Source organism: Rhipicephalus microplus, chromosome 3 (assembly GCF_043290135.1).
Source record: "Rhipicephalus microplus isolate Deutch F79 chromosome 3, USDA_Rmic, whole genome shotgun sequence".
NCBI lineage: Eukaryota > Metazoa > Arthropoda > Arachnida > Ixodida > Ixodidae > Rhipicephalus > Rhipicephalus microplus.
In genome coordinates this window covers 242,961,349-242,977,723 of record NC_134702.1, presented here as the reverse complement: position 1 = coordinate 242,977,723, position 16,375 = coordinate 242,961,349, and the positions used below count along the sequence as shown (strand labels likewise).

General features: G+C 43.7%; 1 protein-coding gene across 1 annotated transcript; it reads left to right on the top strand.

Annotated features, from left to right (window-relative positions):
* Nucleotides 1-2,015: 2,015 nt before the first annotated feature.
* On the top strand, nt 2,016-6,196 carry LOC119159854 (uncharacterized). The gene is made up of 2 exons (XM_037412680.2): nt 2,016-2,100; nt 5,473-6,196. The coding sequence occupies exons 1-2, from the start codon at nt 2,049-2,051 to the stop codon at nt 5,913-5,915; spliced, it is 495 nt and encodes a 164-aa protein (XP_037268577.2). The 5' UTR covers nt 2,016-2,048; the 3' UTR covers nt 5,916-6,196.
* Nucleotides 6,197-16,375: the final 10,179 nt, after the last annotated feature.

The window sequence follows — 16,375 nt, the reverse complement described above, 5'->3', positions numbered from 1 at the left end:
AAACTTCTTCATACAGCACAAAATTGCTCCTATTCACTTGACACTGTCTGTCTCGTAGGACTTTAGGACGTCTTTTTCGGTAGTATAACGTAGTGATTGGCCCAAAGTTGATGATCACTGACCAAAAACGTCATGTGTGAAATGAAGCTGAACTGTCACTTATTCCGTATTCTTCAGAAGTTTTCCGTGGTTTGAGTAAAGCTTTTTGAGCTTGCTAGCAGTGCTTGTACATCGCGTGATGCGACTACGAGCCACCCATAATCTGCAAGCCTTTAATTCGGCTTATTGGCAAGATGGTAGAACATACAAGCCGTTCTCCATTCTGAGAATGCAGCCTCCTCAACATGCATTCGCTATTTGTAAAAATCTTTTTGGCAGGGCTTAAGCTGGCTTCCCGGCAAGTACCGCCACGCACTCATTCAAACTTCAAAAATGCCATTTGCGTAGCCAATTTATACCCGCTCAATGCAACCTTGAATTGCAATGCTCCCTGAGTGAGGCCAAGAAGCGGCTCAGTCTGAACTCGACGCGTGTAAATGACGAAAAAAAAAAGATACCTGCAACACGCGCTAACACAAATATTCGCAGATTGAGTGCCAGAAAAAAAAACTAATCCCCACACTAGAGCTCGAACAGAATGCTGCTCATTGTTGTCGTCTTATTGTTTTAGTGTGTCCGAAAATCACGGCGTTAATTCTATTCAGTCCTGTTTTAAACTCTGGCTTACCTTCTTTCCTGAGTAGCAGACGCTCTTGTATTCTACCGGCAGCACAAAAGTGGCGAAGCTTTAGGTCAGGAGCAGGAAAATGCTCCTGCATTTTTTTTAATTTCGTGGCCACTTTCTTGCAGTGCAGCAGTTCTGCAAATAAGTGTCCGGTAGGCTCCTTAAAGACATCACAACAGGTGTTCTACCGTGAGACAAAAGAGTGCTTTTTTATATCCTTCAACATTTTTATGTAAGAGTAAATGATCGTTTCCCGTTCTGTCTAACCATATGGTTGATTAAACCAAACTAACGGAAAGGTCGGACTTCTGCGTCACGAACTTCGTTCAACAAGTTTGACTGCTCGGAGACACCCGCGACCGTGCCGGCAGTCGCATGTTTTGATGATTATAGTGCATGGAATGAAGAACAGAGCAATTAAAATGGCGTTGCTAGCGCTGCTCGATAGTGACCTCTCCTATTCTGAAAGGCCGAGTTGCTTCAGAAGCTATTATTTAGCTAGTAACTTCGACGCCCAACGTGTTTTGTTTCAGTGGAAATCAGGAAATTTGGCTGCAAAAGATCATACCTACACACCAGTTACTACCGACACTTAACACCCGAATCGTACAGCTTCCACTGATGCCTCTCTCTTGTGGGGTGGGTTGTGTCCCAATCGCAGATTTGTAGGCGTTACTCTACGCCGAAGTCGAGCACTTGCACGCGAAGCCAATCGGCTACTCCGGCTCGGTGATTGGAATTCAATGTGAACTTTAAACTCTCATACTTTGAAAATAAACAAAATTGTGGCAAATATTGACAAAGAACTAAAGTATCAAACATTCAACAATAGCGGTATAGGACGAAAAGCTAAATAGAGAAAAAATGCTATGCTGTATTTACTTCAACTAGGAATAGCGGAGTCGCAAATGAAGGCATAAAGTTTTATAATTATAGATTATTAAATTCAAACGCATTACAATAATATAGGCTCAAGTTGAATAGGTATTGCCTCCGATCAGGAGAAACACCTTAGAAAATATTTGGCTGCAGCGAGGCCTACAGGAATGGTTGGTTATGTGTTGCGTGACGCGATTGAAGATTCCCTTCAGGAATTCCCATGAAAAGGCGCGAATTTCGTTTCTAAACAGCACTGAGTCTTCACGTGCTTTGCTTCGAAACATTGGCCGGTGGCCATGGGTTGAAAAAATAAAAAATGTGTTGGCGCCAAAACTGCCATAACATTATCAAGAAGTAAAAAGACGAAATTTCGCATAGTAACGTGGCTCTTTTAACAATATCTTTCATATTAGGGAAGGACATAGAGCAGCGTATTCTGTGTGCCATGGCGAGACATATAGGTGCCTTTCTTGTGACGTTTGCTGGCATAACGTATGGTGAGTCTAAACTATTCTATTCCTCTTCCAAGCAGGCTTCGCTGTTCTATTAAATTGTACCGATCTTTCGTAAAAGAACTCCCGGTATATGCTGTACAAGTATGCTATGAAATATGTAAGTTGCATGAAATTTGCATACCTTTGGAGGCAAGTGTGTTTTTAGCATACCCAAAAAACAAAAAAGGCCTTAAATATCAATAAACTGAATCACTGTATGAATACGCACACAATTGAAACAGCACATTGGCAAGTGAATGTTAGCTGCAACCGCATACATTTATTCGGTGAAATAGAAACGGGATATGCAGAGAACACCCACGTTACCACGTATGCTGGTGCCCCCGCACAGTAACAAAACAGCAGTGATCTCGTGCCGCAATTGTCGGTTAGATTTTCGTCAAAAGCGATTGACAGTATAACGCCAGCTAAGAAAAAATTCTTCCTGATGCATGGTGGTCAGTTCGGTATGGAGGAATTGGACGAAACCAAACAAAAAGGTGGCAGATCAGATGCATTGTGGAAATCAATGTAATGCGAAGCAGTTACCAAGAAGGAGATCGTGCTGCACATATTATGTATATCAGAATTTACATGTTGGCATCCGTAACTTATGTTTCTCATACACTCATGTCATGTAAAAGCCATTTGTACGTATGCCAACCTATCAAAACGGCCGCGAGTCCACCTTCTATATGCATGATATATAAATCACGTTTTAAAATAGGTGCATGTATAGATGCTCGTCTTACCCCCTGCCATTTATGTTCGTCATACAGTCACTTCACGCAGCACCTGCTATGGCGTTTATCTAGCTAGCAAACTGGATGCAAGCGCATAAGGAGCATGGCATGTAATTGGCGTGTTACATTGCATGCATTTCATGATTTTTATGCCACCATCTGACACTGATGTTCGCCATACAGTTACGTCATGCAATGCGAAATTTGTTATATATCAAGCTAGCGAAGGACCATTAGTGTACTATGAGTGTGACATGTAAATCTTGTTGTACAAGACACAGCTTTCACGGTTTAAGCTTTGTTTTGAGTTATGTTTCTCATACAGACACGTCCTGCAATACCAAGTTCAGAGTATGTCAAGCTAGCGAGCTAATTGGTAGCATTTCATGAGCGTGGCATGCAAGTCGTGTTGCTGACAACATGTCATATTTGGCATGTTAGCAGCTACCACTAATGTACGTCATACAGGGAAGCCAAAATAAAAAAAACTTGGTGTATATCAAGCTAGCAAAACGGCCACGAGTTCGCCATGAGCGTGGCATGTCAATCTTGTTGTGCATAACATGGTATGATTTCCGCACTACTGCTTGCAATTTATCTTCGCCATGCAGTCACATCACGTCTTCCTAAATTCGGTTCATGTCAAATGAGCGAATAGGCTTTCAGCCAACCATGAGTGGGACATAGAAGTCATGCTGCACATGTCATTATTTTCATAATACTCACCGAAATACTTTATACAGTCACTTCACGCTATACAAGGTTTTATGTATATGCGGCTCGAGAAATTACCGCGAGTGCGCCATAAGCGTGGCATGGCAGTCATGTTGCACTATGAATTTTATGATTTTCATGTTACCACCTGCGTCTGAGGTTCGACATAGCCTCGTCACGATACACCTGAGTTCGTGTACATGAAGCTAGCGAAACCGCCGTTGGCATGTCATGCGCGTGGCATGCAAGTCTGTTGTACATGGCATGCTATGATTTCCACATGACCACCTGTTATTTAAGGTCGTCACCGAGTCGAAGGTTAAAATTGGTGCAAGAACACGAGACATAAACGAAGAATACACAAGTACCGGTGCCATCTTTTGTATTCTTCGTTTGTGTCTCGCGATTTGCGCCTGTTTTAGCCATCAACCTACGCGAACATTCCCAACTATCAGTGCTACCCTCATAACGCCATGCCATGCAATAGCAAAATTAGTCTATATAAAGCTAGTGAAGATGCCACGAGCGTGCTATGTAAATGACATTGTGCATGATGGTCACGTCATAATTCTCATATTATCACCTGTCATTTATGTTCATTAAACAGGAATCTCTCGTCACACCTATATTTGGATATACAGATTTAAGGAAACAGCTGAAGCAGCACAATGATCCTGGTGTGTAAACTAAACCATATAAAACAAGTTAGTCAGGATTTTCGTGGTATGACCATTCATTCATGTTTGTCATGCAGTTAGGTGACGACATATCAATTTTGGTGTAAATATAACTAACAATCCGGTATGGGCAGCACAAAATTATAAGTTGATAGATAGATAGATAGATAGATAGATAGATAGATAGATAGATAGATAGATAGATAGATAGATAGATAGATAGATAGATAGATAGATAGATAGATAGATAGATAGATAGATAGATAGATAGATAGATAGATAGATAGATAGATAGATAGATAGATAGATAGATAGATAGACAGGCAGGCAGACAGACAGACAGACAGGCAGACAGACAGACAGACAGACAGACAGACAGACAGACAGACAGACAGACAGACAGACAGACAGACAGACAGATAGATAGATAGATAGATAGATAGATAGATAGATAGATAGATAGATAGATAGATAGATAGATAGATAGATAGATAGATAGATAGATAGATAGATAGATAGATAGATAGATAGATAGATAGATAGATAGATAGATAGATAGATAGATAGATAGATAGATAGATAGATAGATAGATAGATAGAGAAGCTCAATATCGTCTCAGCTGACTAAGATATGCTTCGTATTCACTTGCGTCTGCATCTCAACTGCGCCAGTCGGACGAGCGGGCGACGGTTCGCGTGATGCAGTTTTGTTTTTCACTACAAGAAGTAAGACGCGGCAGCGCAATTTTCAAATGGCCTACTTCTAAATGATGCACACGTTCCTCTGATGACGCACCAATTGCGCGCGAAATGCTCCATACGTGACATAACAGTGGGGTTTTGTAAAGGCGGTCGTTAAAGAAAAAAAGGGTGTCTATTTAACCTTGCTACGATCACACTGCAAATAGCAACATGCAGTTCCCCCTTTATTTCTAATAATCTAATGTTTAAAAAGTACTAACAATAAAAATGACATGGTACTCATATTTTACGATATGCAATACTAAAATATTCACCATATAAGTGTAACAAGCTTACCACAATATAATCGAGGAACTAGGACACCAAATCATGCTGAAAGAACTATTTCTGATCTATATAGAAACGGAAGTTATTTGAGTAGCTACAACTTGAACATGAAGTATCTATTTTCAGTCCCCGTTTTTTTATGGTGAATGCTGTTCAAAGTCACGATGTCAGTAACATGGTGGTATTTCCTTACATTTCCTTTGCTTTTGCAGGCATCCTAGCTATTGCCTTTGCCGAAGAAGCAAAAGCAGCAGTGAGCCCTGTTTCAGGAAGGGCTGGCAATGAAGATGCTAGGATTGGCGGACGTCAGCTTGATTCATTAGCTGGGCAAACCTTCGGCAGGGAAGACGCTCGTCAGCTTGACTCATTAGCTGGACAAACTTTCGGCAGGGAAGATGTACGTCAGCTTGACTCATTAGCTGGACAAACCTTCGGCCGAGAAGATGGCCATCAGCTTGACACACTAGCTGGACAAACCTTTGGCAGAGAATATGGCCGTCAGCTTGACACATTAGCTGGACAAACCTTTGGTAGGGAATATGGCCGTCAGCTCGACTCATTAGCTGGACAAACCTTTGGCCGAGAAGATGCTCGTCAACTTGACTCTTTAGCTGGACAAACTTTCGGCAGAGAATATGGCCGTCAGCTTGACTAGTTGGCTGGACAAACCTTCGGAAGAGAAGATGCTCGACAGCTGTACTCATTAGCTGGGCAAGCCTTCGGCAAAAAAGATGACCGTCAGCTTGACTCGTTGGCTGGACAAACGTTTGGTTGAATTGATGGCTTACAGTTAAACATGTTGAGTAGACGAACGTTTGGCTACATCTCAAGTGATAGACCAAACCAAATGTGTAATGCTACGATGAATTCTTTCGCTTAACACTCACTGTTTTGTTATTGCTTCTGAAATCATTAATAAAGAATATTTCTTCGGTATTGCTATTTGTTCATGGCTATTGGTTCACTTGCAAAACTTGTATATGAAAGATGACCACTTCCTCATTACTTTAAGCCGGAATTACTTTACTCACATAAATAAAATCAGTAAGATACCACCATCAGACTATGCCATATCATCAAGAAAACAATGGCATATCGTGTCAGTTACAGATTGCTCATTATGGTATGACCTATTTCAAGTTTTTTTATGCAAAAGCTTAACGTCACTCTCCCTCACCATTCTTAATCTGCAGCTTCAGTTATTTGCACATGCACTTTTGCTTATTTTTTAGGCCATGACGGTGTTGCTGAAACGACGTCTGAAAACTGGTAATGGGTGACTACACTGCAAATCGACACGGGCCCGAAAATTGATAATTTAGATTGGATTATTTATTTTATATTTGGTGCTCATGACACCCTGTAGCCCGAGAGTGAACTCTGTTTTTTTTCATTAGCTGCATAATTTAGAAGCAGATATATCGAACCAATTTTGTAAAGAAGGACCAGTCTCGAAAGTTGAGCACTATATGAAAACGCAAGTAATAATGTGGCCAAGACGATATTTTTTTCTTATAAGTATACATGTATTGAAGAAAGAAGCAGCATTTTTTCAAGCCTCTAGGCTGAGGCAAGCTGTTTGTGAAATATATCTGAACAGGTGAAACTTTTTAAATGTTTTTTTATATTTCGCATTTGTTTTCTCCTAAGATAAAATATCTAGGTTTTCATAGCTTGGTGACCTATTACTACGTCATCTTTACAATATCGCCAGTCAACACCACAGCCATATCTCAAACATATACTTTTAAACGGCCTTAAACTTTCAAGTTTGTTGAAAAATAGGCCTATTGAAAAATCAGTTTGAAAAGCCTCATCTATAGCTTTTCCAGAAATTCCACAAAAAGACCCTCGCAAATCACAGACAGAATAATAAAGAACATGCCGCATTACTTTCTTGCAGCGACCCTGTGACAGGTGGAAGTTCCAGGGTTTTTAGGATGCACTTTGGCGATAAACACGAAAAATCAGGCTAGAAAATGTTGTCCCGAGCTTCTAAGTCGTTTTAACGGGACCATAGTTACCAAGGAAAAGTAGATTTGGTTAACGGGATTGGTCGTATCAAGCATGCCCTGCTGAAATACTTAAATTTGCTCTTTTAAATAAGGCGTGAAATTTCTAATTTACTGGCACCTCGTTTACTGACGTTCTCGCATGAGACAGCTAATACAGTAATCTGCTTTCAACGTTTTGCTTAAGAAACACTTGTAGGAAATAATAGGCTGGCGAAAGGTTATGCGGAATCATGATGAATATCGAAATTTAGTTATGCTGCTGTCGCCTTCCTAGCCTTAACACGGTTAAGCTTTTCCTTCCGCTAGTCGCCTGCTCAACAATTTAATGAACTTCCCTCTTGGATGCAATGCAGGATATCACAGTGTTTCAACTATGAAATACGGTAAAAAAATCTGTCATTTTTACGGAACATAGTTTAGTAAGCCTAGCAAAGCACAAAACTTCACCCTTCAACCGAAGAGTGAGGTCAAAACTGGTGGCTCTTGGACTCCGAAATGTTCCACCACACACCAGTACGTAATGTGGGAGGCCTGCGTTTGTGCCTCTTTTTTGCGCAAACATTTGCCTGTTTCGGTTTCGGGCACTAGATGGCGCTTGGTCCGCTCGTCTAGTCAAGGTTTGGGTGCCAATAGTCATGGTGCGTGCCTCTTTGAGGCCCGCGCGCATACGCAGACTCCCTACCCAGAAAAGTTCCATTAAGCTGACATCTGAAATCGTGGTGTAGATGACCGTATGGCTGAAGGATGCCGAAATGCTCTACGCAAATGCAGATTACCTAAAAATCGCTCGTCATTTTATCATTGTATTAGTGCATATTGTTGCCACGTTGCAGGCCTATGTTTTTGGTGCATTTCGGTGCGTTTGCTTAACCTCACCTAGCCCCGCCGCGGTGGTTTAGTGGCTAAGGCACTCGGCTTCTGATCTGCAGGTCACGGCGTTGAATCACGGCTGTGGCGGCTGCATTTTCAATGGAAGCAGACGAAGAAAGTCCTTAACAGCACAAACGACACTAGGAGATAGAAAAGACAAGAACAACGTGCTAAACTAACTAAAGTTGATTGCAAACCAACTGCAATATATAAGAAAACAGAATGTGCGCATAACCACGCAACATCAGCAAACTTGCACAAACATTTGCCAAATGGCCTACCTTGTCAAGAGCCAGTAGTATCAGTGGACCCTAGATACCTAATTTCACAGCCGTGAAGAAAAATCGAAATAACGCTAACATATGAAGCACCAAATTGTTGAATGTCTAAGGCTTCGCTAATCTCGTGCTCGCGCCGAATCTTATATCCCCCCATAAGAACACACTTGTCAAAAAATGACTGACAGCCACACTTTTCACATTGGTCCGCCAAGTGGCTAGGAATGGAGTCTTTTATAGAGTAAGCGTGCTTCCTCAAGCAATTATTAACGCATCGGCCTGGTTCGTTCTATTTTTCCTAACGGCTGTGAAAATAGTGTATGTGGCACATACATGTGCCACATACATGTAGTTGGCACATGTATGTAGCACATGTATGGGCAATGAAAAAGCTTGGCTATCTCTGCAGGAGGCTTGTGAATGCCACACCACACATCGAACTTCTCGCGTACAAAACTTTCATTACAACAGTATTACAATATGGAGCTGCGGTGTGGGATCCCTTTACAGAGTCCAATATTAAAAAATTAGAAATGGTCCAAAGAAAATCTGTCCGATTTGTTTATAATTATTATAGTTGGCGTAATTTCCCTTCACTTCTACTAATTAAAGCGGATCTCGAAAAACTACAGCAGAGAAGAAGAATGGAGAGGCTCAAGCTTTTTTACCTCATTTTCCACAACAAAATTGGTATCAACTAAACAGTGCACATTAAAAAAAATAAGTAAATAGCCCCGCCGTGGTGGTCTAGTGACTAAGGTACTCGGCTTCTGACCCGCAGGTCGCGGGTTCGATTCCCGGCTGCGGCGGCTGCATTTCCTATGGAGGCGGAAAGGGTGTAGGTCCATGAGCTCAGATTTGGGCGCACGTTAAAGAACCCCAGGTGGTCGAAATTTCCGGAGCCCTCCACTACGGCGTCTCTCATAATCAAATAGTGGTTTTGGGACGTTAAACCACACAAATCAATCAATCAATCAATCAAAAATAAGTAAATATGCTGTGCGCTCACGTCATTCAAAGAAAGTTTTAGATTACGTAAACCGCACAGACACATTCAGGTATTCATTTTTTCCAAGAACTATCCGTGAGTGGAATCGCCTATCACCCGATGCTGTACAGTGTCCAACAGTTGATTTATTTATAAATGCTCTCAATAACCACTAACAGTTTTTTTTGTACAGTCATGCAGCCCAGAGTTACGCAATGCTTCCATTTCTAAGTAAGTTTCAGTCAGCAAAGCTATGCCATTGTTGTAATGTTTTTCTTTAGTTTTTTGTAAATTAATACAAAAGTGTTGAATTGTAACCACTGTAAGTATGCTGTGGGATGTCAATTATGTTTTTTGTAGGAAATATTTCTGTATGCCCATTCCTGGTTAAGACCTGGTAAACAGGTCAGCAGTATGTAATAAATAAATAAATAAATAAGTTTGATGATGTTGCGTAGTTATGCAAACATTCTGTTTTCTTGCCAGGTTGCCGCAAAATGAGGCATCTGCGACGATTTTTTCGGGTTTTATATACACTTGCCCCGGTAAGAACAACGTACTATCTGTGTAAAATGAAAATCGAACAGTCCAAGCCTTCGAGATGGTATTGTACGCGTATTCAGCTATTACAATTTACAGGCGGTCGCATCCTGTTCTGCACCTCTGCACATGTATGCGTGCCAGTCGAGGGTGAAAAGAGGACGGCTTGCTCTATACCATCGCGATGGCTGGCCGCTGTTCAGGTTTCATTCAACGCAACTAGTACATACCTTAGGCCTAGTATTCGCAAGAAATAATTCACTGCTCTGTGCTTCTGTGTTAGTCAATTAAATTTAAAAACCCGGTTTTGATATTTTTAAATTTTTTGTCCCATATTTCACCCCACCTTACCTAATGAGGTTCTGAAACTTGCTTAGTTCGACAACGAATCTGTCGATTAGGTCTGGTGGAGAATAAAAATGACAGCATATCCACGGGATGAATGATGGAGAGTGGGGTGAAGCTGGTTCCGCACGCAGCTGCCACGCCACTCCGACCTCCCGTTGTAGTACTGCAGGGTCTTCGCGGCGCCGCCGCGCAGCTCCTTTGTACGTTTCTGCCTCGCGCCCCAGCACGTCGGGGTGTCTTCTTCGGCCAAAGCCGCTGCCACCCTGCGCGCACGCCGCTCAGAAGTCTTGTTCATCCTCCGCAACCGAGAACTGGAAGCGCGCGCGCGCGCCAAAATAGCGCTTTTATTGTATTATAGAGCACTCCCTGGCTTATGGTGCCACTAAATAATACGTGAGCATAGTCACGTGATCGTCTCTCTCTCTCCTTTCGTACGTGTAACGTCAAACCTTGTTGTATACAAGTAAGCCCTCTTCTGTCGTACCATTTGCATTTTAGCTGACAGTATAAGTAGCGCCCTCTATGGCCGGTTCAAGAATTAACGAGGGGCGGTTACCCACAAGGAGGACGCACAAGCAACACCATAGGAAGCTTCTCCCCTAAAAATATATATGCATCTCCACGAAGGAAATAATGACGACTTTTAAAAACTACGTCTTAGATATATGTAGTCTACGTTGACATCGTCCTCTAGATTAAACGATCTGTACTTGTAAGTGAACGTATACAGTTTTGTCACAATTACAATTTTTTGGATGGATTAAGCCTTTTTTGCGTCGGACATAAGCTGCTCGTGCATTGCCCCATGTATTGTAAATTGGGTGAGAAAGCGACATAATGCGTCGAGAATAAAACTCGGTAAAAAGTTCCCAACATCAACGTTAAGGTCACCGACTAGTATAAACGGTTTCTCTTTGTGGGTGTTTTGTGTCACTGTCTGAGAATTGTGAATGTTTTTCGTCTATAGTAAACTATTTTTATTCAGGCATACTTACTCGTATTGCCTATGGCAATGGTTTCTTCAGCGACAAAGCTAGGTCCTTCAATCCACAATATATATCTTGAATTCACCGACTAGTATGAAGTATTTGCGCTTATAATGTTTTATATGACTTGGTATTGTGTACTAATTTATGCTCTTGGAAATGGCGCAAGTGGTTTTTTTGACAACCGTGTAGGAAGCATACTTGAAGGGAGAAATCAGTGAAATTCCCTGACACAATTTTTTCGCCCTTTGCACTCACGTTCCCACTAATGCCCAATCACGCATGAGTACTGAATCGCGCCTCTACTCACGACTACCTATACTGTTGGTCACTCACTCATGTTCATACTTATGCCTACTCAAGCCCATAGGCACTCACTCGCTTTCATACTCACCACTTCTCAAATGCCTAAGCACCCACTCAAATTCACACTCACGCCAACTCAAAAAAAGATCAATCACACGTTGATAATTTCGCCTGCCCACACTGAAAGGCACTCCCTCGCTTTCATACTAACGTCTACACACATTCATAAGCACTCAATCACGTGCATGGTCACTCCTAAGCCTTGTGAGTACTTCTTGATGTCCACCGACACTAACTAGCATTCGCACTTACGACACCTCACACTTCTAAGCCCCTTCTCACGTTCATAAGCATGCCTTCTCACACTCGTAGGCAGTCACGTTGACACTGACCCCTACTAACACTCCTAAGCACTCACTCACGTTCATAGTCACGTATACTCACCGTCGTATGTACTCAATTATCTTAATACCCACAACTAATCACACTTTAAATACTCACTCTAATAATCCTACCTACTCATACTTATAGGCAGTCATGTCCATGCTCACGCCTCACACCCATCAGCATTAAGCTTCACTATAAAACCTGCTCACAGTCATAAAAACTCCTTAAGGTACATACACACGTGTACGCACACTCATAGACGTTCACTCAAGCTCGTACTCATGACTACTCATAATAATAGGCGCTATCTGACGTTCTTACTCACACCTCACACCCAATGCTACTCATTCACGTTCATACTCATGAGTGCTCACACTTGTAAGCAGTAGCTCATGTTCACGTTCAAGCATGTCCTGTCTCCTTCTTCCTTTAAGTTGTGTTTTTATAGCGCTTTTTTTAAATGTCTCACGTTCCCGCTATTGTGAATTCGCGCTCCTCCGAACTCACTCTCGTACATACTCACGCCAAAGCTATTGGTAGTCACTATTGATTATACTGACACCTTCTCGCACTCATAGCCACTTACGTTTATCCTCACACCTCGCACTCATTTGCCCCTTCCACTTAAAACACAATATGTTTCACGGAAACGGTGTAACAAAGCGAATGTCATAGCCACATGTTGTAATTTTACGCGAAATAAGGTTTGCAGCTAACTTATTTTGATTCGATCTCACGTAACAACAAAACGCTGGTGTATAAATAACGGCTTCTCCTAGGATAGAAATTGTTTTCATGCCGTTTATCGCATCTCAGACAACAGCGCGAAGGAAACAGCACAGCGTGCAGAATGGTATACAATTTTTTGCTGGCGTATCCAGATATAGCGGCCAAGCTCATAGGTGCTCGTCGTGCGGAGAGGGCAACCCTCATGTCACCTGAGAGAGGGGGCGAGAACAAGTCTATAGGAATATGTGGTGTTACAAGTTCCTAAACCACCAATCGTTATTAGAGGATGCAGTGAATAGCTACGGACATTTCGGCCTCCTGGGGTTCTTCAACGTGCAACGTAATCGTAGGCACACGGGGTCAAAGCATTTTCGTTTTCATTCAAAATGTGGCCGAAGTGGCAAAGATTGGATCCCTTGACCTGCAGGTCAGCAGCCGAGTGCCTCAGCCACTAGATAACCGTGGCCCTGAGGAGGGAGTTTTCTACTTTCACTTTGTACAAAAAGGGGTGCTGCAATATCCCCCCTCCCCCCCCCCCCCCAAGAGAAGATCCCTGACCACGCTTATGCCCATGCACGCCAATACTCTCCACGACGCACAGAATGTCCACCCTAATCTTCCTGCGTCCTTTCATGATCTTTCAAGAAGTGAAATAGGAGCAGGGTGTTTCAAGGAGCACAGGACAGCAGGCACGGGACGCGGGGTGGTCGCGCATGAGACATCCCTGCTCGGCGATTACCAGTTTTTTTATATCCGCCAACACTCGCGACCTTTTACTTTCTGGCGGAACATGTGATGCGCGGAGGAATGTTATTTGTTTAGAGTTGATAACACAAGTGGTGGTGATACAGAAACTTACTCTAATGTGTGCACATATATTAGCTGTTATAGAAAAGTATATAAAAACCGTTGAAGTGACACCTTTCGTTTTTCCAAGAGAACTGCATTGCCTCGGCTCTAAAATGTTCCTCTTTCGTAATAATGAAATAAATCCACGCATTTATATTGGTTCCTTTCTCACCGCCACTACCTTTCTTAAAGGGTCACTCACAAGCCCCATTACAAATTTTAGTTTGACCATGTAAGTTGTGTATCTGATGAGGCGCATTATGCCAGAAAAAATTATCTTAATCAGTTCATTACGAGCGGAGAAAGCAGTTTTTTTGTTTTTTTACGCGGCCTAAAAGCACAATCAGAGGAGATGAACTTGCAACTAAGAACCCTTGCCACTTCTTCGCGTAGCCTTCGCAGGCCGAATTTCTCGCCTACCCTCTTCCACATCCAACCAAGATGTGACGTGCGCATGGTGTGCCCAAACAAGCCTAGAACAGATAAGCCTAGAATAGACGCGCTAAAATAGATAAGCACAATGTGGGCGCGAGCACGTAGAAGTGTTACTTTCGCTTCTGCGGCTGCCCTCTGGTCACTGCACTGACCGCGAGGACACGAACGCATGTGAAATGCCGGTACATTAGCCCCGCATCCCGGTGCGATTCGAAAGAAAAAATCGAAAAAATATGCGCACATTCATTGTGTCTCATTATTTATCTCAAGGTTTATTATTCTCTTCAAGCAACAAATCAAATAAACTATGCAAGTCGTTTTAAATAATTTTCTCCATGTCACGTGTCCATGTTGGCAACGACGGAGCACAGTAGTCTACGTAGAGGACGAACGTCACGGCTCTGCCACGTACGTCGGGCCATTCATAGGTGCACATCATGCCGTGATCCTCTGGCCGCGTGCCCGCCAAAGGAGAAGGGAGCAGCGTTCCCCTTGAATTTTTAACCATTTCTGCGGTGCATACCGTTGCAAGTTTTCGCACAGAAGATTGTGAATGCGCCATCTCAATATCGTCAGCTCGAAATTGTCAAACCTGGTGAGGGGCCCTTATGCCGCGCTGTGCCAGCAGTCGCATCCATCACAAGTGCCGTATTGCACAACAACTGTGCCACACGTTTGCGTAGAAGTTGACTAGTGGGCTCATATCTTGGTGCGATACGTTTTTAGTGGCAAAATTCCTTAGGCGTGGGTCGGTCTTTTTCTGTATGTATAGATGCATGTAGTAACAACTTCACAGCATATCTACGGAGTGAATGATGACAATTGGGGCGAAGCTTCAGAGGGTTTTATTGAAAAACCACAAATCATCCACTTGCTGCGTCCGCCCGTCGTCTGTCTGTGTTCCTGATTGACGCAAGGACAGACGGACGAATGGACGTAAGGACGGACGCACAGATGGATGGACGTACAGACGGACAGACGCATGAACAGGGGCACAGACGAACGCAGAGAGGGACGCACGAATGGATGCATGGATGGACGGACGCATGGACGCACGGATGCACGGTCGAGTGTACGGATGCACTGATGGATGCACAGACGGATGGATGCACAGACGGACGGATGAACACACTTACGGATGGGTGGAGGGACGCATGGACGGAGCATGAATGAAGAGCAGCAAGAACCAACAAACGGACGGAATGGCGGACGGGCTGACGGAAGCTTCACCCTACTCATCATCATTCACTCCACGGATATGCTTTAATTTCTTAAGGCGCACCTATCCCCACACTGCGTGTGCGCTGCGTCCTCGCAACATTTGCAGCCGAGCGAAATTCGTGTGACTGGCTACGGGCTAGGCCCGTTGACCTAAAGCGAAGAGGTGCTGAGCGCTCCTATTTACGCACGTCCCGTCTGCCCTCTAACCCAGAACCAATTGCCCAGACACGCTACTGCAAGGCTTCAAGATGCACATGATGATGCGGGATATCGAAAAGCTCGAAGCCCTGAAAATGGAATGTGACAACCGAAACTGCATTCCCCGTTGGCCATACGTAGCAGTCACGTCAATGTTTGTCGTACAATTCGCCGGCCCGGGAATATTTACGTTTCTTACGCAACGCATTTGATGCTAAAAGTCACCATCAGAACAAACTCATCACGTTGCTTGCGCTTACGCATGCGACTTTTGTCGAGAATCCATGTGTAGCACGTGTAGCGTATATGGCTTTACAGGTGGCGTTTTAGATACGAAGCAGCCTTTTGACAAGCCTGTGTAACGTTGTCCCAGCGCGTCTCCATGCCAACGTGCCAGACTCCGCTCCCCTCCACGAAGGTGTAGGAACGGTGCCAAGCAGATCACGTATTCTCTAGCAGTGTGCGGTGACGTCACTCTCTCTCGCCGGCCACACGCGCGCCGCGTGTCACCTATCTCGCTTTACCTTTTCTACCGCTCACAACGTTCTAGCGCACTTAGAGGGAACCTTCTTTTGGCTCGTTTATCTGTGATGGAGAGGATGCCGGAAAGCGAAGCTCCTTCGCCCGTCGAAACAAGCGCCGAAGCTATTTGGACTAACCCAACCATCGCTGGCATTACGACGGTTAGCAGAGCCAATCGCGCTCGCGAATGGTGACGTCCCACTTGCAACTTTTATAGGGGACGCAGACGAGGTCACATGATGCGAAGGGGGCGGAGCAAGCTCGATGACAGGGTAGCAATTACTGGCGATGCAAGGGCCCATCTTGGGTGAATTCATACGGCACGTGTAGGCTGTTGCTACGTCGGTTGCGCAGTGTGTTCCGGCCAGACCGAACAGGAAAACCTGCACAATGCGGAAGAATGGCGTTTTAGGCCGCATGTTCGCTCCGGGTCCGCCGTGCCC